This window comes from Pseudochaenichthys georgianus, chromosome 9 (genome assembly GCF_902827115.2).
Source record: "Pseudochaenichthys georgianus chromosome 9, fPseGeo1.2, whole genome shotgun sequence".
In the NCBI taxonomy this organism is placed as follows: Eukaryota; Metazoa; Chordata; class Actinopteri; order Perciformes; family Channichthyidae; genus Pseudochaenichthys; species Pseudochaenichthys georgianus.
In genome coordinates, this window is record NC_047511.1 from 30628868 (window position 1) to 30653164 (window position 24297).

The window sequence follows — 24297 nt, forward strand, 5'->3', positions numbered from 1 at the left end:
GCATAAACGGTTTGGGTTGAGCGGTCTTCTTTTTATTGGTCTTCCTTTGGAGGCTCGGCAGGAACTTGACACGCCTCACTTTTGCAGAATGACATTGCTTTTGTGCATTTTCAAAAAATGCTGTCCTGACTGTGATTTAATGAGACTTGTCTACACTCAGATTGAGGACAAAAGCTGCATAGCTGTATAACCTGTGGTTTCCAACGGAAAAAGGACATACATGACATAGGGTGTGGCTAAATAAAATAGAAAGTCGATCAGGTTATTGTTTGGCGGCTTTCAACTAAATTAAATGTTACAGACAATAAGATAATAGCTCCTTAACTTTTATCAGGATGCATCCTTAGCTTGAATCATATATTACTTTTGTGAAGCTCATTTTAAATCAACCCTGTCTCCTAAAAATTACGTTCCCACAGAACTAAACTGCATTCTCAATTACGTTTAGCTAGAAACGTATTTTCTCCCACGTTACGTTAGTTATGAATGTATCTCAAATACGTTTATTTTCTACATATCTTCTAGAAACGTATTTTCTCCCACGTTACGTTTGTTATGAACGTATCTCAAATACGTTTATTTTCTACATATCTTCTAGAAACGTATTTTCTCCCACGTTACGTTAGTTATGAATGTAACTTAAATACGTTTATTTTCTACATATCTTTGCCATTTATTGTCTTGCTTATAATAATGATAATTAGTTATTTATAAATATCATTTTAGAGCACACCTTTGAAATCGACAATCGGGCTCGATATATGGTTAAATTAAAATCAGTAGGCGAGGCTGTAATTTCGCCAGCTGTTACTCTCATGAGCGAGGCAGAACATAATAGTTTTAACATGCCAAAAAGCTGCTGTGTCGTTTATTGCACCTCAAACATTAAAACAAATCCAGAGTTACGTGTTTCTGTACTTCCTCTAAGAAGAAAGGACAGTATCAGAAGAGCTCTGTGACTTCAGGCTTGATCGCCGTTCAAATGACAGCGCTGGTTTCCCCAAAAGTGGGCGGGGCTGTAAAGTGAAGTAGATTTACTCTCTATTATTCAAAACCATTCTATTTATTCTAACGTAAATTACATGCCAGTGTTTTATCTTTTATTTATTTGTTTTTATTTTAAATCGTATAATGTCTGACTTTTTTTCCGTCTGTGAGGAAAAGAAATGGGGCTCAGAGCCTCAAAATACTGAAATCTGTATTTTTTAAAATCTTTTCCTTCTAATTTATTATTCTTTTCTAAATAACACACTGTTATTTACTTAACAATAACACACAATTATCCTTGTTTTTATTTATTCATTTAATTCTATAATCTTGGGCTTTTTAGCCGTAAATAAAGTCACCGGAAACAGACCGGACATTTTGAGCGATTCACACCACAAACCCACTAAACTGATTACCCAAGATCCTCAGCTTGAAGCTTTTTGATTGGATGTTTTAGCCGCAATGCACGCTGGGATATGGTGTTGATATGATATGGAGATATGATATCCGACAACGAAAAATAAAATAATACCTAATTCAGAGTGTGCTTGCTTTTCTCTTTGGAAGTCATCACATAACGGCATTGTAATACACGGTTCGGCTGCATTAAATATTACACATCTGCCGTAATTCTTTATTTATAGAGAGAGACAAACAGGAGAACTGCTGCCAAAACTGAATACTTGACGTGGATCATAAATATATCAACAATTAAACAACATCTTCAATTTCTTTTCACAAAATACGTCTCCTTGCAGTATCAATAGTAATTCGGCTGACTTTTATATTTGATCCAATTGGTATATAGGTTATATTTACACCATAACGGTGCACAGCTGATAGAACAGGACTTGTAGTTTTTAAAGATATTACTGATTTTCTTTGAATATAAGAATCTAAATACTGAGTTGAGAGAATAGTCAGGGGATTTGGGTGATGGGAGACACATCTATGGAATCACAATTTCAATAGCTTACTATTAAATGACGGATAGCCTATGCCTTTCTGTCTGTGATGTTTTACAAATCAGATATTAATGTGTAGAAGTAAAACAAGAGAAATAGTATAGCAATATCCTGTAAAATTATGTAAAAACATGAATAAAACTACACATCTTCAGATGTTAAACATAAGTGTCTACACTAATAATACAAAGTTATTACTAGTATGCTGTGTGTACCTTGTGTGCACCGCCTAGTGGTTAAATCATGTTATTGAATTTTTTTTTTGAATAATCTTATTTGATCAAAACAATATTAAGAGTACATACTTTCATAGGGGGAAAGTAGAAGGTCAATGATAGAAATATAGAATATAAAAAGTCAAGAAGATACTAAGTGATCTCTACAATAAAACAGTTTAGTGCCGGATGTACACAGATATTAATAGGAGGATGTGCAAAACAGAAAAACGAATTAACCTTTATTAACACATTAAAAAATACTTTAGGTTAAGGTCTTCTTTTAAACAAGAAAAAAGCTCTGGGGGTATCTATCTACAGATGAATATTAAGCCTGACAAAGTACTTAACGTCTAAAATATTGCTTTCCTGCAATGTTAACTAAGTTGAAACACTTATTTTAAATGATATTATACACATTAATTATACTCTTATGTATGTAGATAGAATAAGAAATGTGCAGAATATGACAGTTTAATGGTGGAGGTATACAGTACACACATATTGATAGATGTCTGTTGAGGAACCTGCGACCCAAGTTGTGTATAAGATCAATACACCTTAGAAAACCTTGAAATCTTGAAAGGGATATGCAAAATAGCCATTATACAGTTTTTAATTAACTATTAGTAGAGAATAACGAGTAATGAATATACTTTATAAAGATCTGCAGATAAATGTTTAGTCTTCTCAAGCACCAACTATCAAATATCTCTCCTGATTGTTGGCACTTGACAATCACCTTCCCTGAATTGTATTCAGGTGTAACTAAAGTCTGCTTTAAGGGTTGTTTATATTCCACATCATTAATCAGAATCTGCAAAGTAACTAAACTAAATGTAGTGGAGTAAAAATACCAGGTTAACCTCTGAATTGTAGTGGAGTAGAATAACAAAGTAACAATGAGCTGTCGTGTGGGTATATATTAATGCTGCCCATTATGGATACAAGCGATTTTCACCCATTTAGTAATTACATGTTTTAAATGTGTACACACCAATGTGTTTCCTATCGCCTAAACCTCCAGGGCTGTACACAGTTTAATACTGTCAACTTCTACATTTGGGAAAAACGTCTTTTAAAACTACAATTCCCAGTAGAGACGTGCCATAGAGAACATGTTGCGAAACACAATAGCCAGCATGTGTAGTTCTGGGGGAGCGTTCGAGTCCAGTTTTGAATAGTCTGCCGTGGTTTCGTTCCATTTCAAAGAGCTTGACGCTCGGCGTAACCTTGGCGCAACATCACGGGGTTTGTCAACGGGACTGTAGTCCCAAACGATAGCTGGGGATTATGGGTAGTGTAGTGTCTTGGGCCATCCTAAATCTCGAAATGTCCCGTCTGTTTCTGGTGACTTTATTTACGGCTAAAAAGCATGCTAAAATGCCCAAGATTATAGAATTAAACGAATAAATAAAAACAAGGATAATTGTGTGCTATTGTTGAGTAAATAACAGTGTGTTATTTAGAAAAGAATAACAAATTAGAAGGAAGAGATTTTAAAAAATACAGATTTCAGTATTTTGAATCTCTAAACCCCATTTCTTTTCCTCAAAGACGACAAAAAAAGTCCGACATTATACGATTTAAAATAAAAACAAATAAATAAAAAGATAAAACACTGGCATGTAATACGTTAGAATAAATAGAATGGTTTTGAATAATAGATGACAGTAACATCTACTTCACTTTACAGCCCCGCCCACTTTTGGGGAAACCAACGCTGTCATTTGAACGGCGATCAAGCCTGAAGCCACAGAGCTCTTCTGTTACTGTCCTTTCTTCTTAGAGGAAGTACAGAAACACGTAACTCTGGATTTGTTTTAATGTTTGAGGTGCAATGAACGACACAGCAGCTTTTTGGCATGTTAAAACTATTATGTTCTGCCTCGCACATGAGAGTAACAGCTGGCGAAATTACAGCCTCGCCTACTGATTTTAATTTAACCATATATCGAGCCCGATTGTCGATTTCAAAGGTGTGCTCTAAAATGATATTTATAAATGACTATTATCATTATTATAAGCAAGACAATAAATGGCAAAGATATGTAGAAAATAAACGTATTTCAGATACGTTCATAAGGAACGTAACCTGGGAGAAAACATGTTTCTAGAAGATATGTAGAAAATAAACGTATTTGAGATACGTTCATAACAAACGTAACGTGGGAGTAAATACGTTTCTAGCTAAACGTAATTGAGAATGCAGTTTAGTTCTGTGGGAACGTAATTTTTAGGAGACAGGGTTGTTTTAAATATAGGCTTTTGGATGGTCTTGATTGACTGAAATAAGTACTTACACAGGCTTGTCAGTTTTCATTAGATTTTATTGATCAGTGTAAACGCTCTGCAAAATCTTTACATGCAAAGTTATTTGCAAACATACATATTTTCCAGTGCATGCACTATCTATATACAAATATAGAGATAAAGCAAGAAACATTCCACTGAACTGGCATATTTAAGAAGAAGACAGCTATGGTTTTTATTTTTTGTGTTGATCATCATTTGATAAGTTAATGTTGCTGAAGTAGCACAACATAAGACAGTGTATGATGCTACTGGTGGGTAGGGTGCAGAGAAAAAGAGACTGAAGATATTTAAATGTGTATTTACAGAAAGTGTAATTCAAAGAATTAGATTAATCTCAATATCTGCTACTGATAGAGTTGGATCAAGTCTTTTCTGATGTTCTCAGTTGATAATCAGCTTATCCTGTGGATGCTATCAGACTAGTTTTTTCAGATTACAATATAGTCACCATAGTCATGCAGAATATGGCCTCTTGTATAAAGTATTAACAGGAATGTTATGGGGACAAAGTGTAAACATTTATGGAATTACAATAGCATTAATTTCATTAAAAGTATATATATCTTGAACCACAAGACATTTCATGCATAGGATTTTTTGTTTTTGTCTTTACTTTGACATTGGAATAACTTGCAAACAGCTGTATAAATTGAGGTCATTCCACTTTGTAAGGTGTGCTTTCCTTGGTTTGCTGTGATTAGTGAACAAACACTAAAGCCTTTATGAAAGGGGTGTGGCAGAGAGGAAAGGGGTTCTGCTTTGTGCGCTGGGGTGAGAGCGGACTGCCTCAGGCACGTCCGAGTGACGAGCACAGTGCATGCAGGTAAAGCTGCACATACTTATGACATAGCTTGTTTCACCAATCTTGTTAGGGAGACCCGACCGTGTGCATTCAGTGTAAAGACTACAGTAGAAAACCTCTGACGTGTCAGAGCGAACCACGAGCTTCAGAAGAGTAGAGGTAGCAGGAGGAAAATCCATCGTCCTGCTAATTCTCAATGAGCAAAACTAAAAGTTCTCTTATCACAGTTAAAGCTTTCCACAAATCTTAATGCACAGCTTGAATAACCATACTCCTAATGTTTAACTGTTTAAGTCACAAATTAACAGCAACTGATGAAAGATTCATCCAGCTCATGGTCCACTGATTTATGAATCATCTGTGTATCAGAGATCTATTCTATATTCTAACCTGAGCAATGTATCGGTATGTAAACATTTTCTTCATGTAAATATACATATGTTCAGGACAGTGGGCACAGTGTAAATATTTGAAGGTGCAGCTGCATGTTTTCTTGTGTCTGTGGCTTGGCATGCTTATACAGTTCAAGGTGTTGCACTACAGCATGATGTCATTACACGAGAAATCAAAGAAATTATACCCTGACAATCGAATGATTTTATGAGCTCAATCAAGTCTTTCAACGATAGTCTTTGACCTCAGATGCCGTAACATATTGCTTTTCTATTTCTGCGCTAGTGCAATTCCTTTTTTCTTATCTATGTCTTATCAAGTTCAACGCACTATACAACATCAATGTTAGGAATGGTAGTCCTTGTCTAGTTGTTCATTGACACATATCTTATTGAAATATCTAATCAAATTAAGCCATGATTTGTCCCAGATGCAGATTAAGTATCAGCAGAGGCAAATTGTTAATAAGAAGAGGACAGGAAAGAAGAGTATACTACATTAGGGAAGGGATGTGAGTAAGCCTGTGTTGTTGATGGACAGGTAGTGAGAGAATAGATAACACAATAAAATAGGCGGAAAAGTGCATTAGGAAATGAATGCAAACAAACTAGAGAGGTTTAGCTCATGCTGTATGTTTTAGGGGCAAGTAGTTAATCACTAGTGACGTGATTCCCGTTATACAAGGTGTGCCAGCGCTCAATCCTCTTGTCCTTGTTCTTCAGACACTCATACCAGTGCTTGAGCCGCTCTCCTTTGGCAGTGATGCCAAGCTGACACCCACCTGTCAGGAAGGAAGGGAGGCGTGAAAAGGCAGGTGGTGCTGAGCAGGTGAGAAATCTGCATTCATTTCAACAAAGCAATCACACATCTCAAATATTTACCAATGTAGTCGTTGGACTTCCCGATGTCATAATCCCACACAGAGATATCTAAACTCTTCTTGGCCAGTTCACTGTGTTTGATTTCATAGCCGAATTCCTGACATTTGAGACATTAATTGACAATTTTTAAAGCCGACTACAAACACAAGTCATCCTCAAGCTGCAAACACAATGATTTGATAATAATTTGGGGCTATGAACATGTTTGTGAATTGCAGCCCTTCACCTTGAACTCTCTTACAAACCTCATTAAACTCTGGGTTGAGAGTCCTCTTCTTGATTTGTGTTTTGCACTTGGCCTTCTTCCCCATGTCAGGTTTCAGACATCTGTAAAATGAATAGCATTTAATTTAATCCATTTCCAGAGTCCCCCGAATTGCAATCCAAATGCCAGCTCATCCTGCTCTACCTACATTTTGACATAAGGGTCAGAGTAGCCATTAGCATCCATGGCGGCCAGGTGAACGCAGCGCACAACGCCCACGAGGAGACGGCCCTGCTGTGTGCTGTACATGAGGGAGATCAGGACCCTGCCACGCTCCTCCATCTCCCCCCCCTCTTTCCCTGGCTGTGAGCAGAGGGGAGAGAAAGTTTAGTATGATATATGATAATATTTGCAAGAACCTCTGAAGGAATTTGCCATGTTCAGACATGCATGCAAATCAAAAATGCATTGCCTCATCTTCGTATACAGCGATGCCTCTGGCTCCCCCGGCTGTTGCAGTTCTCTTTGTCTGTGAGATTACAGCAGGTCAACAAGAGTTTCAGACGTGGAGAACAAAGTGTTGTTTGAATGCAATTTAGTTTCACTCACGGGGACAACTCTCTCGAGGCACACGTTGAAGTTTTTCTTCTGGTTCAACTTCAGCTTCTTCAGCGCCACTCGGGTTTCCCCAATAAACTCATTATGCCCAAACTTGTCTTCATCACAGACTGACAACCTGTGTAAATCAAGAGAGCGTCTTAAATGATAGACCTCTGACAGTTTGAAAAATACTCATCTGAGGGCACAGTAAGTTTGAAACATAAAAAGTATGATTTAAGTTTGACTGTCTGAGGAGTGGTATCCACCTGAGGGTCTTGCGCTGCATGTCGTCATCAGTCAGGCCGTGGTAGGTGAGCGTCTCATTCCATGCAGGGTTGCGGGTGTTTCTCAAGGTCTTTGTACGCAGCTTGTTAGACTGTTAGATAAAGGTTAGATAAGGACAGGAAATGGAAATATTTCTTGGCATGCTGATGGGCAAAAGCCTCAGCACATCTGTGGTTTGAACTGTTTTCTCTCTGGAAGAATCTACACGGTGCTGCTTCCAGTCAATATCTGTTTTGCTACTCAAATCTTCCTCATTCTCAACCACAGCACAGTTTTGTTGCACAATGCTGCCAATGTACTTCCACAACTACTTCTCAATACGCATTTATTTGTTATCATCTTGTGTTTTTTTAGACCACAAGGTGTCAGGCTTGAGCTAGCAGAAAGGCCTCTAATCAAACCACTGGGGTCTGAAATCACCACCCTCCTTTTTTTGCTTAGCAGGATATTTTTCTTCTTTTAAAAAGGAAGTAAAATGTAGGAAAGATGTGTCTTTTACCTTACTAGCCCCAGGCAGCAGATGTAGTTTCACATAAGGATCAGCGAGTCCATTTGAGTCCATGGGCTTCAGTCCCTGAGGAGAAATAGAGCACCATGTTCATCACATAATACAGAACAGCAGAGAGCAATTAAGGTGCCATTCAGGAGCCTCTTGATTGTAATTGTCTCTTTGTGCGAGACAATCAGAAGCGTGGTGGTACCTTTGCTTTGAGGATGCTACAGTGGAGGCTGTTGCTTTCCTGTTCATAGTGCAGGCTGAACTCTAGAGAGCCCAGGGTGGCTGAAAAAGACACAAAACAGTCATTACATTAGACGAAGAGTACAAATACAGGGACAAATCCTTTAGAAATTAAACCACTTTAACTTGAAAATAGAAATGAGAACAAGTAAAAGCCCAGAATGGACAGAAAGGATGGACAATAACTCTAGAGCCTTGCTCATGAAACATTCACAGCTAGTCTAGAATAGCCCTCAGTAAAATCTAATTAGAAAGCAGGGCACATAATATAAAATAAATTAAGTATACAAGCATTCAATTCTCAAGACATCCAGAAAATTAGGTTCAGGAAAAAAAAAGAGACTAATAAGCTGCCCACACAGATTTTCTTTGGAGGAGTTTCATCTCGTTTGGGGACAAAATGATCAAAAGTCATTTGGTAATTTTTCCTATACAACTTAACTTTTCTGGGCTGAGATTCACCAACAACCTGATGCTCAAAGGACACAAAGATACAAAATGAAGCACTATATCTTCCATCTTTATCTAATGATCGGTAGTACTAATTGATTGGATTGACTTTACATCAAAACACAAACTTGTAGACATCCAATCTCATATGATTATCAAACTGTTTTATTAATATTCAACAATCATTTAACCATACACAATCTAATTCACATTAACCATTCAATACTGATTTTATAAAGCTGAAACAACCAGGACAAAATGGGTACCTGTTGGGTTCTTGGGGTCATTGTTGTTATTATTATGGGCATTAGTAGAGTTATTGCTGTTGATTTATGTTTTTTTTATGTTCCCTTTTTTTGCCTTGGATATTCATTATGTATTTGCCAGCTGACCGACTCAAACCAATCAGTCCTCTACTGTCACATCTATATAGGGACAGGCACATTGGTGGCTATTTCTGCCATTTAGCTCCCAATGGACGGGATTGGATCGAACACAAGGGGAATCTATATCCTCTTAGCCCTGTTGTATCTTAAATTATTTGCACAGTTCCATTTTCCTGGACCTCAATCAAATAAATTAACACCGATCCCCCAGAGTGACAATGAAGGCCGTGAGACGCTGCAGGCACAGATCATGAATCACTGAAATGGGAAGAGGGATATATGAAAGAACCCCGCAATTACATAGCTTATGTTCCACTATTGACTTAGTGATTTCGTTTTCCCTTGATATGGTTGCTTCCATAACATATGGTGCTCATCTTTTGTCCTTTTCTACAGCTCAATGGACGCTGCCAGAATAATACTTCCTATTTGCTACGACTATAGGGAAATTGGAATTATTACCAACTGTCTAAAAGCCAGACATCAAGCATCAGCACGGTGTGACTAAGGATCCCGAAGCATAACAGCCACATTGTCATCAACAGCCAATACTTTATGCTGAATGACTATAAGTTAAAAAAAAAAACAGAACATCCCATCTGGTGCCATTCACCTTAAATTAATGAAGAGGAACCAATCATGCCATACATATTGTACATAAGGTGAGATTAAACTATACACATCGGTCACTTTATTGCAAGAGCAGATGGCGTACTTACTTGCTTCATCAGAGTCATAGTCGTTGGCGTCCTCCTCCTCATCCGCTGGGGGGGGTTGCTGTCGGGCGGGGGGGGCGCTGTAGGCTGCGGGCTGCCTCCTCTCCTCTCTCGCTGCAGGAGGTGCTCTCTGCTCAGGAGGAGCTGCAGCAGAGGAGTAAGCCCCTGCATCTCCTGCCACTGCAACCAAATTAGATCTTCTGAGACTGCACAAATGAACACTACTAAAGATGCAACATTTGGTCAGTTGTGTAAGAAGAACTCTGATCTTTTACCACAGCAAAGTAGTAATACTACTAGAAATAGTACGTCAAAGTCCTGTGTTCAAAATCTAACTAAAAGTACAATTATTCTCATCAAAAAAAGTACTGATTATGCAGAATGACCCATTTCAGCATAATAATAAAATGGATAATAATTATTTCTTACATTACACATTATATCAATATTTCAATCACTTTAAATGTGCAGTTGCTGAGGGTGAAGCTAATTGTATATCACCATATATGCCATGGTAGCTTCATTTGTAATATAATACCATCATTTAAATGGTAAATGTATATTTAGTGGTAATAATCTTGACCTGTAAAGTAACTAAAGCTGTTAAATAAATCAAAGGGAATTATACCATTTTGCTTTCAGAATGTAGTGGAGTATAAGTATAAGTACCTCAAAATTGCATGCAACAGTTAATGTACCACTATGTTATATTTATGTTTGAGCAAAGCACTGTGTCTCTCACCCTGCATGGCCGATGCAGCAGGCTGAGGTCTGGAGCTGTGGACGGCCACCGCCTTCCTCATCACCACCGGGCTGCCCTGTCCCGCCTCTTCAGGCCCCGCCCCGCCCGTGGCCATGCGTACAACTGATGGTTTAGGGGCCACAGGTGGGTAGCCAGCACGGCCCTGTTGCTCTGGTCCTAAAAACAAGCAAGGAAAGCACTATACAGTAAATGCATAGATACATTATACATAGGGGAGACATGCATAATCACACCCCTTCAGGCTCCTACTGCAGTGCAATCAGTAATACTCTCAAGTCTCACTGGATACTTTTGATGTAGCAGCTTTTCCCTTGCAAAGGCATTGACCTACATACACTACAACAAGCTGCCGGAGCTGACTACTGTACGTCCAGTAGCTTTGTACTGTAGTCTGCTCAAACTACCCCTCTCTTTAATGGCAGAATCACAATGTTCAGGTAATCACAGTGAAAGTGTGAAATTATACAGTGTAACCATTCATGCCAGCACCACCTTGAGGCCCATCCCATGTCACAGCATGCACCTTCCGACAGCTTAATTGAGCTCTTCAACCCCCTACTCGGCAACAGTGGGCGGTACTGCCAAATTTGGGAAGCAGATAAAAGGTTTGAAAAGAGCAATGAGTTGGGGTTTGGTTTCGATAAATCTTCAAAGAGGTGGTGCTTTGAAACATTTTAGTGTCAGTATTTTGCATACCTTCCTGATGTTGGTTTTGACTCTCCTATATCTATAAATACAATTGTGATAACCAAGAAGATGATAGTAAAATATCATTTTGTTTCTGCTGAGATTACATGGCAGACAGCTGATGTGTAGGAGCTGCCAATTTTTCAGCAACGTGTTTAAATAACAACAAAAGGCCAGGCTAATATTAGCAAGCTAGGCTAACAAGCTCGCACTTTTCGGGTAACTTGCTAGCTTTATGAAATAGATTTTATAAAAGACACCTTAAATGGATAATAGCCAATGCTTGAGTTATGCTGACACCTGGACTTCATTCTCTGTAGTTTATTGTTTTCCATAGTTGTTTGACTCTATTGATTAGTATTCTGTGGCTGTTCAGCACTTTGGAGAACTTTATTTTGTTGTGTTACAAATAAAGTGTTACTTGACAGGCATCTTAGATAGTTTGGCACATCCTTTTTGTAAATGCAAAAACATAATGTAAACCAGCTATTCGTGCCAACAATCTAAAAGTTAAATCCAATATGATGATAATTGTCAAAAAAGACTGCAGACTCAAATCTGAATGGTGCAGATGTACCTGGTGCTTGGGGTTGGGTGACTTCCTGCCTGAGCTTAAGGGCTGTCGGCCCTTTGGGCTCTGCCACCTCCTGGGCTGCTGTGTCTCCAGGTTTAGACAATGGCATGGGCGATGGCAAGAAGTGCTTTGGAAATCCTTTGAAGAACCAGGCACCAGACCTCTTCCACACCTGAGAAAACAGAACAAATAAACAGTTTGCTATAGGCTTAGCAAGAGACAATTGAATCACAGTATTTGTTCAGTGGCGTACGTAGAGCACTCACCTCTCGCTGTTCTCGGCAGATCTTGCACAGCCACACAGCACGTGGCCGACTTCCACACTGCGTTCCACATTTGGTGCACATGTTCTTTACGACAAAAGAAAAGACAGATTTCCAGCTGCTCTACATTCACAGTTATTATTCTCCAAGTACACAGCACATTGACCATGACCTATTGTGTGTGTTTATGCAGTTCAGCAGGGGATATTTTATTCTTTCTTGTAATAATTGGCTCCTTCAATACCTACCTTTTTGCAGTCCTCACACACCACTGAGCTGACCCCAGGTGAACCTAGCTGCTCCCCACACAGCAAACAGCGGGACTGTCCATCCCCACACACAGTTTTCTTCATGTCATCCAGGCGGTTTATCAAGCGCCTGCAGCAGCACAGGGTACATTTGTTCTTAAAATGTCACCGTTAATCACCTCCGGTCCAAATGTATGCATGTCTTTGGTCTCAACAGGTGATTGCTGCATGTTTTACGAGCCCTCACCCAATTCTCTCCTGCTCCATGGCCTCCATTTTCTCAGCACGGGCGATCACATTGTTAATAATCTCCTTCTCTTCATCAGTCAGGTCTGGACCGGGACCAGGACCTTGCTGCGTGGTCCAGTTGCCCCTGTGAGCCAAACATATTTCAAGTTGCGATTGCTTCTATGATTTACTAAACAATATCCTATCATACAAGCAGCATAATGTCAATAAACCACTTTCAGAAAAGGGTATAAAGCAGATATACATGAGGCAGATAAGAGAAGAGTTTGTCTACTTACTGCTCTTTCTCACTGTGTCACAGATTACGCATCAGAAGAAAAAAGAAGAGTAAAGTGAAGTGTTGGTAGCCACATAGAGAAAGTAAATAATACCAAAATGTTCTGACGATGCTTACCTAGCGTGCATGGTTCTCTGCCTGTCTTTGGACTGCCAGCGATCGGAGCTGCTGCTCACCACCGTATCTGTCATGCCGCACTATCACAGTCTGCAGGTGGATGGAAAGAAAGACACATGAATTCAGCAAGAAATTAATCAAACCATCTTTAACTAATTACATTGAAAGCTGCCAACCCTGCATTAAGACCTCTTTATGTGAGAGAGCAATTAATGAGTTTTTAAAGTTTGACTTGCGTCCAAGCTATGAGTGTTGACTCCACACTTTTTTTTAGCTACCCTATGTACTTATCTCTTGCTTATGCAGCACTGACCCAACTACCACCATGGACAAGGATTCAGCGTACAAATGTGTGAGTCACAACGCTGCTGACCTTAAATTGGCAAGTCACCAGATACACTTCCTTTAATTGCCACACAGTGATGTTGGGGTTAATGAAAAGGTACATAATGATGACCTCACACTGGAGACCATCATAAGCCAAACAAATAAATAATAGTGAAAGTGCTCTCAGTAGAGTACGGTTCTCCAACAGCCGTCTCCCCTCTCCCTTCCCAAATACAGAAGGGTTGAATCCCACTCCTCCTTGATGCTTTGGTCTAAAAGGAGACTCAACTTGTTTCTTAATATCAGTTCTTCAGTGATGACAAAGGCCAAAATATGGCCCGCGTCAGACACGTCTTTATTTATTTTTAAGACTAGATTGTCCGAAATGCCTATTGCTACTAAAGCAGGTTGTGCAGGTTACACACACACACACACACACACACACACACACACACACACACACACACACACACACACACACACACACACAGACACACACACACACACACACACACACACACACACACACACACACACACACACACACACACACACACACACACACACACACACACACACACACACACACACACACACACACACACACACACACACACACACACACACACACACACACACACACTTACATGTATTTCCTGGAGACTTATCCTAACCTTAACCATAACATGCCTAACCCTAACCCTTAACCTTACCCTAAAATTAATGATTCCCCTCATGGGGACCTTCATTTTGTCCCCATAAGGGAGGCGAGTCCCCACACGTGACTATGTAAACAGATTTAGGTCCCCACAAGTATAGTAATGCTAGACCACACACACACACAAACTGAATACATGACCCACTGCAGATAATAGATCAATCAATTATAGTTTCCAGAAAGGTAAAGAGAACTTTTTTCCCCCTTTATCTACATTATTCTGAGGAATTTACATATTAAGCATGAAACAGCAACAAAATATTGACTACCGGTGGCAATAACAGCACATTTTCTGGTGCCAGATTCTCCGCCTAATCAGTACCATTTCCTCCTGCCAAGCCTGTTTTATAAATTGTTTCCCACCGACATATTCAAGCAGTAAATAGACCCAGGAAATATTGCAAAGACCTGACGAAAACACAATGGATCTGTTGCTATAAGCCTAAGCTAAGCTGACAGCTGTTCTAACAGGGGTAGAGGTGTTTAGTATTGCAAACAGAACAGAGTTTATGACAAAGACAGCCCTCCTGTACATTAGTGTCTGGGGGAAATGATGCTGAAATGTTAATTTCTTCCAGTTTGTGACTCCACATCCACACATATCAAAGAAACAGATGGTCCCATACAGCAGGAGTGGCTCAATTATGCCACGGTACAGGACGAGGAGGAAGAAGAGGAGGTAGAGGAGGAGGTGAGTTTGTACTGATAAGGATGACTAAGAGTAATTGTCTCCAGTGTTTCTGATTGGCTAAGGCTGAGAATTTGTATCCAAAGTGTTTTTCTTTTTCTCTGTGAATGCTGGTGGGAGTCGGGGGGATCAGATGCTAGGGTAGGGCTGATGAGCAGTTTGCAAGATCTATAGGCAAAGGACGAAAGGTAATTTGATCCTTTAACGTAAAAAATAAAGAATACTATGGTCTTAAAATTACTCTAAGTAATACTCCTGGATTAAAAATGTCACCTCAGCACAAGTATTATCAGTAATATGTATACTTAAAATACAAAATGCATTTGTTCACAGTTTTATATTGTTATAAAAGTTTATATTATTCGTTTTTATAACTAACAAATATATTTAAGAGCATTTTAAATGTTGTAGTTTGTCAGTTTTGATACAATCTAAGATACTTTGTTGATTGGTTGATTTATAGTGCAGTACTGCATCATATCATATACTGTAAGCATATAATATCTTTAATACTTACAAAGTAGCTATAGTTAATAAGAGTGCTAAATGTAGTTGGTTACTGTTCACCACTCTCTGTAGGTTGGTTGTTGTCACTCCATGTGAAGAAATCAGGACTGGATTGTTGTAGGATGGCTGTGTTTCAGTGAGTATTCGAAGTACATGCTGACAGACATTAGGCTCTGAAGTGATTTGTGTACATTGAGCAGCCTAGCGTTAATGATGACGTTGGGAAACAGTGCGCTGTCAACTGTTCGAATTGCTCACAAAGCTCTTATCCATAGATACACCAGCAATGTAATTTAATCTCCGAGTGACATAGTAAAGCTGATACAAGATGTCAACAGAAATCAGTGAAGCTATTGCCTTTGGGCAAGTCTGCTAGGTAGGTGTGTGTGTGTGTGTGTGTGTGGTGTGTGTGTGTGTGTGTGTGTGTGTGTGTGTGTGTGTGTGTGTGTGTGTGTGTGTGTGTGTGTGTGTGTGTGTGTGTGTGTGTGTGTGTGTGTGTGTGTGTGTGTGTGTGTGTGTGTGTGTGTGTGTGTGTGTGTGTGTGTGTGTGTGTGTGTGTGTGTGTGTGTGTGTGTGTGTGTGTGTGTGTGTGTGTGTGTGTGTGTGTGTGTGTGTGTGTGTGTGTGTGTGTGTGTGTGTGTGTGTGTGTGTGTGTGTGTGTGTGTGTGTGTGTGTGTGTGTGTGTGTGTGTGTGTGTGTGTGTGTGTGTGTGTGTGTGTGTGTGTGTGTGTGTGTGTGTGTGTGTGTGTGTGTGTGTGTGTGTGTGTGTGTGTGTGTGTGTGTGTGTGTGTGTGTGTGTGTGTGTGTGTGTGTGTGTGTGTGTGTGTGTGTGTGTGTGTGTGTGTGTGTGTGTGTGTTGCAACTGACTTACAGCTGCTTCAATACTGAGACAATACTGTAGGTACATGGAGTGATGCTGCATAGGCCGGGGGAAACAGCAGTGTATGTCCTGAGGGAAGTACCAGCAGTCAGAGAAGACAAGAGGTTTCTGAAAATGAGCAACAAGAGGATCTAATAGCCTCTCTGGAACCTCACATGTCCAGAATTGTGATGGTGCAGTATGAGGACAGAATCAGTAAGGGATTCATAATGATAAGGCTAAAAGGAAAATCAATACATTTCACTTCTCAGCTTTTTACAGCAGTAAAATCCGGCACTGTAGAAGCTTGGAGAAAGGGAAAGAGGCAGTGAAAGGGAGGGGTGCGCCACCGTCTCCCTCATTCAGATGCTAGTATTATGCTGCGTAACGTCAGGCTCCGTACACCTTTTCAGGTCTAATCTGGTGCTGCACTGTCAGCAGGGTTCACAGAATAACAACAAATTCACTGTGTTACGAATAGAAACTCTGGGTGTGGACTTTTCCCTGGTGCATCCAGCCAACAGTGGCAACTGAGTCTTCAGGGAGCAATTGTTGTTGTCCACTTCTCTGTAGCAGTCTGACGTCTCAGACATCACTCTGACTGTACAGCATTTATCATATACACCGAGGCTCTCTGGCGCGGCCCTCCTTCACTTGCCAAAATAAATTATCCCACTTTTGTCTAACATGATTGTCCTGGAGAGGTGGATTGAGAGAGACAGGTGGGAGGGGGCAGTCAGGCTCGGGCTGGGTGATCACTGACACAGACAACTGAGCTTTTACAGCACTGGGGATGGATGTTACTGCATCACAGAAGTGCACTCTTTTTCCGAGGTGACAGTCCAATTAGCATGAAGGAGATCCAAATGATCTTATACACACTTTTCTCATAAGGAGCTGTCAGTATAGGCTTCAGACAAAGTACTTGGTTTTACCTACTGTGCCGTCTCATCTCAGACGTATAAAAAAGGTATCCGAGGCCAATTATAGTGGACCGTTTTGACTAAAATGTCATATTGAGCCTTGTAATTTTGCAGATGTGACATCACTGTGACCCTCAGAGTTTGTAAATGCAACTAATCTGCGTCATCTGCAACTGACAGTCATCTTGTACGTGTTTTTCTTTCATACAGTATAAGATGACTCAATCAGGTGGTGGATGCTTCTCATGGGAGATATTTTCTTGTGTTTTTTTTTTTCTTCCCTCTGAAATGTCATGAAGCATGCATGACGTTGCGTTCTGCAAAGTGGTGCCATGAACTGTGAAAGCAACCACACAATAGTGTCTGCCAATACACCGGGCATGCACAGTATGATCGAGTTGACAACAGGAAAGACTGGAGTGAGAGCATCGAGCTAGTCATGCCTGCTCATCATAAGTCAACCACCCAGCAGGATCTCTCTTGAGTAGATCCTGTGTATGGGGGTGGAGAGGACCAATTTAGAAACTTGTGTCTCCTCCTCGGGGCCTGAGAGGATTGTCAATACGAATCTGCACATCTTCAGGGATGAACAGCATACTACACAACTCCCAAAGCACAACCTATATATTTTACATCCATGTTTGTGCCAAGCCAACACAGATTAATGTTGCCTTCCAACAGCAGGTGTATGACTCATTTATGCAGAACATATGACAAGACAAGGATATAGATTGCGATAAGATCACTCTTTTATTTTGAGGATTACAGTACTTGCTTGTGGAAACAAGAGATGAAGAAAGCAGAGAGAGTGACAATGAGGCGGCGGGACATTGATGGATTGATCCAACATGGATCATTATGGATACAGCACTCAGAGCTTCAGGGGGGGTGGGGGTAGAGGGAGCAGAATCATCTCCTTTGTAATGAGATCAGCAAAACACAATGCATAAAAGCAAGGTTTTAATAGAATATGTGGCTTTTAAATGAATCATTCTAAAAATATTTTCAACCTTTCAAGACACAACAGCCCTTAATAAAAATGAGTGTGACTTTGTTTACTCCAACTGTGTATAACATATTCGTTTACAGTTGCACCCTGCTTGGTGTCCTATTTGTCAATGTATTGAATATAATAACACTGAAACACATTCTGGTACTCCACTTGCATCCCAGGGCAACAATTCCCTCGCCATCCTCAAAGAAGGACATTTCTTTAAATGGGTTAATGAGAATCGGAGATCAATGCGTAGATCCACAATTGGTTCCACTTTAATCAGACCTCCATTCGAATTTCCAAGCCTCAGGGGCTAAAAACGTACTTACGAATAATAGATGTCGCCTTAAAGCTCTGCTGTAGCCACGAACAAATCATCCACCAATAACCCTTTATGTTAACCAATGCACGCTTAGATCAGCAGATTCCAACCTGCTGATGCTAATTAGGTATCAGTATTTATATTCATGTCAGCACAGCATATCCACCCTACCAATGATTCAATATTCCTGGTGAAACTATATACATTTTTTTCAGGTCGCTGTGACCATAAATGTTTTATAAGCTGCAACACACTGTGCTTTTTTCCTATTAAAAGACCGTATAACCCTGCAACCCATACACCATTTTTCACATTGCCCCGAGAAACAAGCTCAGCTGTAACGTTATTTTAAATGAGCCATTACAGAGCTTGTACTGCCTTGTGTGATTGTGTATTCATAATTGATCAGGTTGTGAAGCAACACTAAAGGGCTCCATCTTCAAAGAAAAAGGGATTATTGTAAATCATGGATATTTTGTATAAGTTTAATGTCATACTATGTGTTTTTCTATTTTTACATCGCTGCCAAGGATTACAAAATTGTGAAATACAGCACATATGTTTTCATCTTTAAACTGCAGAATGAAAAGACCACGTAGCTGAGGTAAAGAAGAGAAGGAAAATAACATATTTCATTTTTCTTCGCAACAATCTGGCCTTGGCGATAAAATTGTTTCATGTATTATAAAGCAGAAAACCGCCTGAGATCCTCAGACAGGAGAAAATTGTCCGGTCTACAGATTCGACTCAAGTCCTGTGGTGATCTGGGACATCATGCCTGAGAAGGAAAGACTGAAAAAAGTATTATTTTTCCTCTTTTAAATCCGTTTTTCAATCGCATCTATAAATAAAGACACATGAAAGCCATTCATAGGTCAAAATGTACCAATATATTGGGCAGAATAAGGGTAATATTAAATCAATGTTAAACCTATATTCAATGATGCTATTATCTCAGCCTGAAAGCAACATCTGATTAATAAGCACAAGGCTTGTATGATGGAAAATTCGCAAGAAATGTCACCAAGTGTAAAAAAAACAAACATACATGGAAAAATTACTGTATAAATAAAGCCTATTAATGAGTTCTGCTACTTTATGAGTCATCTACAGACCTTCACTGGAATACAAAAGTAAAAGTTGACAATACCTTGACTCACACGTAGCTACATGTCCTCCAAAAAAGTATTAGCCGCTGCTCCCTAATATTTTGTGGCGACACATTTGGGCTGATGGTAGGTGGCTCGAATGTCAAAAAGAAATTCAAGGTCTGCGAAGACAATTTCATACATAGTAAAAAATCCAATCTAATAACGGGTACCAGCACACATCTGTCCGGGCCATAAACACTGGTAATATAGTGGGGATGATTGGAAAACACCCAACCGAAAGGGTTATAAGTGGTGATCGACATTCTACTGAATGGATTGTCAAATTGTTTACAGATCATTCGGTCTTATAAACTAACTCCTCTCAGTATTCAGCTGCTGTCGTCTAATTCTCACAGGGTAGGAAGGACTCAAAAGAAAAAGACAGGGGGTAGCCACCCACTCCCACAGCATGGCACAACTTCATCCGACCCACAAAAAGGGGCTGTGAGCTGACAACACTGAGGTCTGGACCTGGACAGGAGTGTAAAGCAATGCACCAAGAAAACCCTCCGCTGCAGGAGGAAAACATCACTCAGCATTTCTTAATTATTTACAACTCCCACCCACCATTGCTTTTCACTCTGTGTTAGTCCCCTCTGTAGCGCATGAGTGCACGCTCTCTGTGCATGGACCTATACGAGACATCATGTACAGAACAGTGGGTTCATGGAAAAAACTGAGATTCAGACAGAATTTAACTCTATTTTTGGAAACAATAAGGTTGTTTGTTGGTGTTTTAGGTCTGTGGCATCGACAAATTACCCATGTTTTCAGTGAGACAGGGGAGTTGACAGCGACCATCTGTGGAACAACCTGTGAGGGCTCTTCACCCCCTTAAATGTGAGAGTGTTGCAGAATTTCAAAACACACACACTCTTGGCAGGCATGGCTCCCGGTCCCGCATCGCTGGAGAACAAACAGGAAAGACCATCCAGTAACCAACAAGCTACCATGCTGTTATCCTGCTATTACTGTTGGCCCTATCCAACGGGCTGTGTTTTTCATTCTTAAATCAACACACTGAATAAGCAGTCCATGTCCTATATCCAGCAATCATCCTTAAATGTAGAGGAAAACTGTCTGCTGACCCACATTTTCTCAGACATTTTCATGTAATTCGGTGGCTTCGTCTTTTATCTGGGCCTTATTTTAGAACTAGAGAAGTAAACGGCTATCGGACATGGAGGACTCAATTAACTGCAGTAAGAGCCTGCAGTAGTGCTCAAATTTGCTTGGCTGATGGTGATTCATCCCAGTATGCCCCAGAGGTTAGGAGTGAAGACTTTGAGAAACTGGTTGCTGATGCACCGGCCAGTCCTGCTCTTTTAATTTCCTCCCATCTTATCTCTGGGAAAACAACCGGTAAAGGCTTGTTGTATGCGTCTTTTCCCCATTAATCAGAACTGACCTGCAGCTGGTGGTGTGTTGAGATATGCTTCTTAATATGTAAGTCCGATCTCCTATCAATCCCTCTGTGTGACGGACACGATTTTGTCTCTTTGTTGCTCTCCTTTGAAGCTCTGGCACGGATCAGCAGCTGGATATCTGACCCTCCCTCCTGTCCCACCAGCAAGCAGGTACAATGCCCCTGGGTGCTTTTAGCAGATCTCTGTTGGCAAACTAGACTATGTTACAACCTGGAAACACTGCCACACTAACAATAAGCGTTTTGAGACAAAACCCCCTGATTGGAAGCTTTGCTATTGACTTTGAATGCAAAGTATTTTACTTTAGATGTCACTCTGTCGTCTAGGGTGAAGCCATGACTGCAGCTATGTACAGAGATTATAAAAAGGTAGTGGACAGAGATGTTGCTTACAGATAGGTGTACTGTATGTTTAAAGATTCGATGTTAGCCTGACTCTGTTTGGGATTTGTAAGCCCCCACTCTCTTGGGAGAACTTTGCTTATAGGACACATTAATTACTACTCTCTTTTCCAATATCTAATCAACTGTTTCAGAGAGGACGTTAAATCAATTCTCACCCACCAATCTTAGGAGCATTTGAAGATAGAGCCACTCCCTTCTGAAGCTCGGCCACAAACGGCAGAATAATCCCTCATACAGAACCATTTTTTTAATGTGCTCAAAAGCAGCACACAGAAACCAAAATACATATTTTTGTGATTTCAGTCTGAAGCACCATATATGTATTGTGTGGAGGAACATAGAGTCATGCACCTTTACTAACTGTGGCCATGGTAACAGCAAGATCAGAAGAAGAGAATCAGAATGATTAAAAGTGTGTGTGTGTGTGTGTGTGTGTGTGTGTGTGTGTGTGTGTGTGTGTGTGTGTGTGTGTGTGTGTGTGTGTGTGTGTGTGTGTGTGTGTGTGTCCACCAGTCTGTGTTTGTAGTAGATTATAACTGTACAAAATTGTGCAAAAATGGGTTGCAATACAAATATCAGTGGATCATGTGTCCTTCAATAAACTGTCTCAATTGATACATCGTCTTCATCATGGTTAAAAAGACAGCATGGTTCGAGAGGAAGACAAGATGAAGACATGGGATTATGGCTACAGTCGTCTTGTATGCTTCAGCTTTAAATTATGCAGTTAGCGTGCAGAGCACTTACTTCATTCCTCCATCTTTTTTTCACCTTTCCCTTTAACACCCATGTCTCCAGTGTTTCTCGTTTTCTCCTGTTTGATGTGCCTAAGAAGCAGTTTCCCCCTTTTCTCTCTTGTCTAATTTATTCTTTCTCTGGGAGGAAAACAGTGTGCTGGCAGGGAGTCAGAGAAATAGAGAGGTACCAGCAGAAGGGTGTCGTCCAATCACTACTGTGGTTGTTCATGTGAGAGGAGGCAGCTGCAGATATCTCTCAGACCGTTCATTCAGTCTTTTTCTCCCCTCCCCCATTTAATCCCCATGCTTCAGGTCTGTAGGAGGAGTTGGAGATGGTGGAACTGAGAGGCGGATTCCTAGCTTCTTCTTTCTGTCCTCCATCCATATTAACACCAGAAACATGGAGCCTGTTTGGTCCAATAAGTCTGTTTACACACTCACTACTCTGACTAAGTGTAATAACACCACAGGTGCAGGATGAGGTAACAGCACTACTAGTAGATGACTGAATCACCTGTCTTGTGGCACAGCTGGAGTTCACATCTGCCCTACCCACATCAGCTCTTTGACAGATGTGTTCCTCAAAGTCTGCAGGCACATCAAGCCCCAGTGTACACTCCTAAAAATCATGCAGCAACGCCCAGGGACTGCAACCACACAATCTCCCACATGACTTACCAGGTCTGTTGTATTAAGTCAGATTTACAACAAGGAAGCAGCCGTGTTTTAGGAGTGCAGCCGGCCAACTGTCCTGCTTTAATTAATCTTAAAGGGGATTTAGCAAAGCCTATCAAGCCTAACCAAGAGTTATATTCATGGCCATTCATGCATAAACTGAGTACATAATCACAACACCAAAGCCTGCTGTAGTAAATCAATGCAACTATTTTTAAATACGAAGGCAATCTGCACACCTCTGCATGAATGACGGCACAATTCTGCTGCAGAGAAATGTTTTCAGTAAGACATGTTTTCCTAAAACAAAGGAATGAATCAAAGGGTAATTTACATAATTTGTACCTCTCACAGGTTAATTAGCAGCAGCTCCATGTATGCTGAGTTGCACTGGCACACACAAATGTTTCTTTTTCATTCAAATGACTCACTGAGTAACAGGCTCATAAACACAATGGTGTTATCAACATAATAAATACAGGCAATAAAATGTGTTCCCTCATTATTTCCAGCCCATCTCTCGGTCTTGTGAATGAAATGAAATCCATTCAACTTGTAAATGAGAAATTCTAACGCACTGAGTAAAATGCCAAATGCAATAACCCCACAGTGATTTTAGTTTGAGGATGCAATGTTTTAAAAAAAAAACCTTAGAAGGAGATGATAAAGCCTTACCTGATAATCCAGCCCTGCTCTCCTCTCCCTCTCTCGGGGAGCTGTCAGGGAATGATGCGGACTAAATTTCTGTGCAGAGCCTGGTTACGACCACGGAGTTAGTCATTGCGCATGGTGCCTGTCACCAAAACCCGTGTTTTTATTTTTTGCCTGAAGGAGCAGTCTGTTGCTGGAGGCACAGCGGATCTCCACAATGCGTGTGAACTGGTTGTCTTTCCTGCGTTGTAGATGGAAAGCCCTTGGTACCCTGGGAAGGAAACCCCTGGATCTGAAGTGATAAGACTGAAGCTTAAGTGGGCAGTCATCACCTGACGTGATTGTCTCTTTAACAGCGCAGGTCTAAATTTGTCTCATCATCATCCATGCAGCCTTATTGAGTTTTCACATGGTACTGTATTGACTGAAGTAATAAAAATCACGTAAAACAAGATGGTTGTTTAAAAGTTGACTTTGCATTTCAATGGAAATAATAGAAAATAATTGAAACAATTTCTTAATTTAACTTAATGTTTCTTATGTTGTGTTGATTGTTTGTGTGTGTGTTTTTTAAATACCTTACTATTTGACAGCAAACACTGGACTATCTTTATATTTCCCACACAATTATAACATGTGCTAGCACCTCCCTTCTAGTGACACATTGTGGGTTAATATATGGTTTTACATCAACTGTACTATTTCCGCAAAAAAACACTGAAATTCTAACATCAGTGTCTCAATTATAAGAGCATGTGTACTTTGATACTTAGGCCTACTGTGGAGACATTGCGCC

General features: G+C 40.2%; 1 protein-coding gene across 1 annotated transcript; it reads right to left on the bottom strand.

Moving 5' to 3' along the window:
* Positions 1 to 4476: 4476 nt before the first annotated feature.
* Positions 4477 to 23847, bottom strand: LOC117451901 (rabphilin-3A-like). The gene is made up of 18 exons (XM_034090265.2): positions 23526 to 23847; positions 13119 to 13208; positions 13003 to 13014; positions 12723 to 12848; positions 12476 to 12605; positions 12231 to 12314; positions 11968 to 12136; positions 10683 to 10859; positions 9944 to 10120; positions 8351 to 8430; positions 8149 to 8223; positions 7631 to 7740; positions 7374 to 7500; positions 7237 to 7293; positions 6973 to 7127; positions 6805 to 6886; positions 6560 to 6656; positions 4477 to 6459 (listed from the first exon to the last, which is right to left on the bottom strand). The coding sequence occupies exons 2-18, from the start codon at positions 13190 to 13192 to the stop codon at positions 6329 to 6331; spliced, it is 1863 nt and encodes a 620-aa protein (XP_033946156.1). The 5' UTR covers positions 13193 to 13208; positions 23526 to 23847; the 3' UTR covers positions 4477 to 6328.
* Positions 23848 to 24297: the final 450 nt, after the last annotated feature.

What these genes read in the sequence shown, in the direction of transcription:
- LOC117451901 (XM_034090265.2), bottom strand. Translation starts at nt 13,192, where the DNA reads ATGACAGATACGGTGGTGAGCAGCAGCTCCGATCGCTGGCAGTCCAAA. An exon ending in TGCTGCATCGGCCATGCAGG is followed by an intron (nt 10,121 to 10,682) that starts GTGAGAGACACA and finishes ATTTGGTTGCAG; the next exon opens with TGGCAGGAGATGCAGGGGCT. An exon ending in TCTGACCCTTATGTCAAAAT is followed by an intron (nt 6,887 to 6,972) that starts GTAGGTAGAGCA and finishes TTCATTTTACAG; the next exon opens with ATGTCTGAAACCTGACATGG.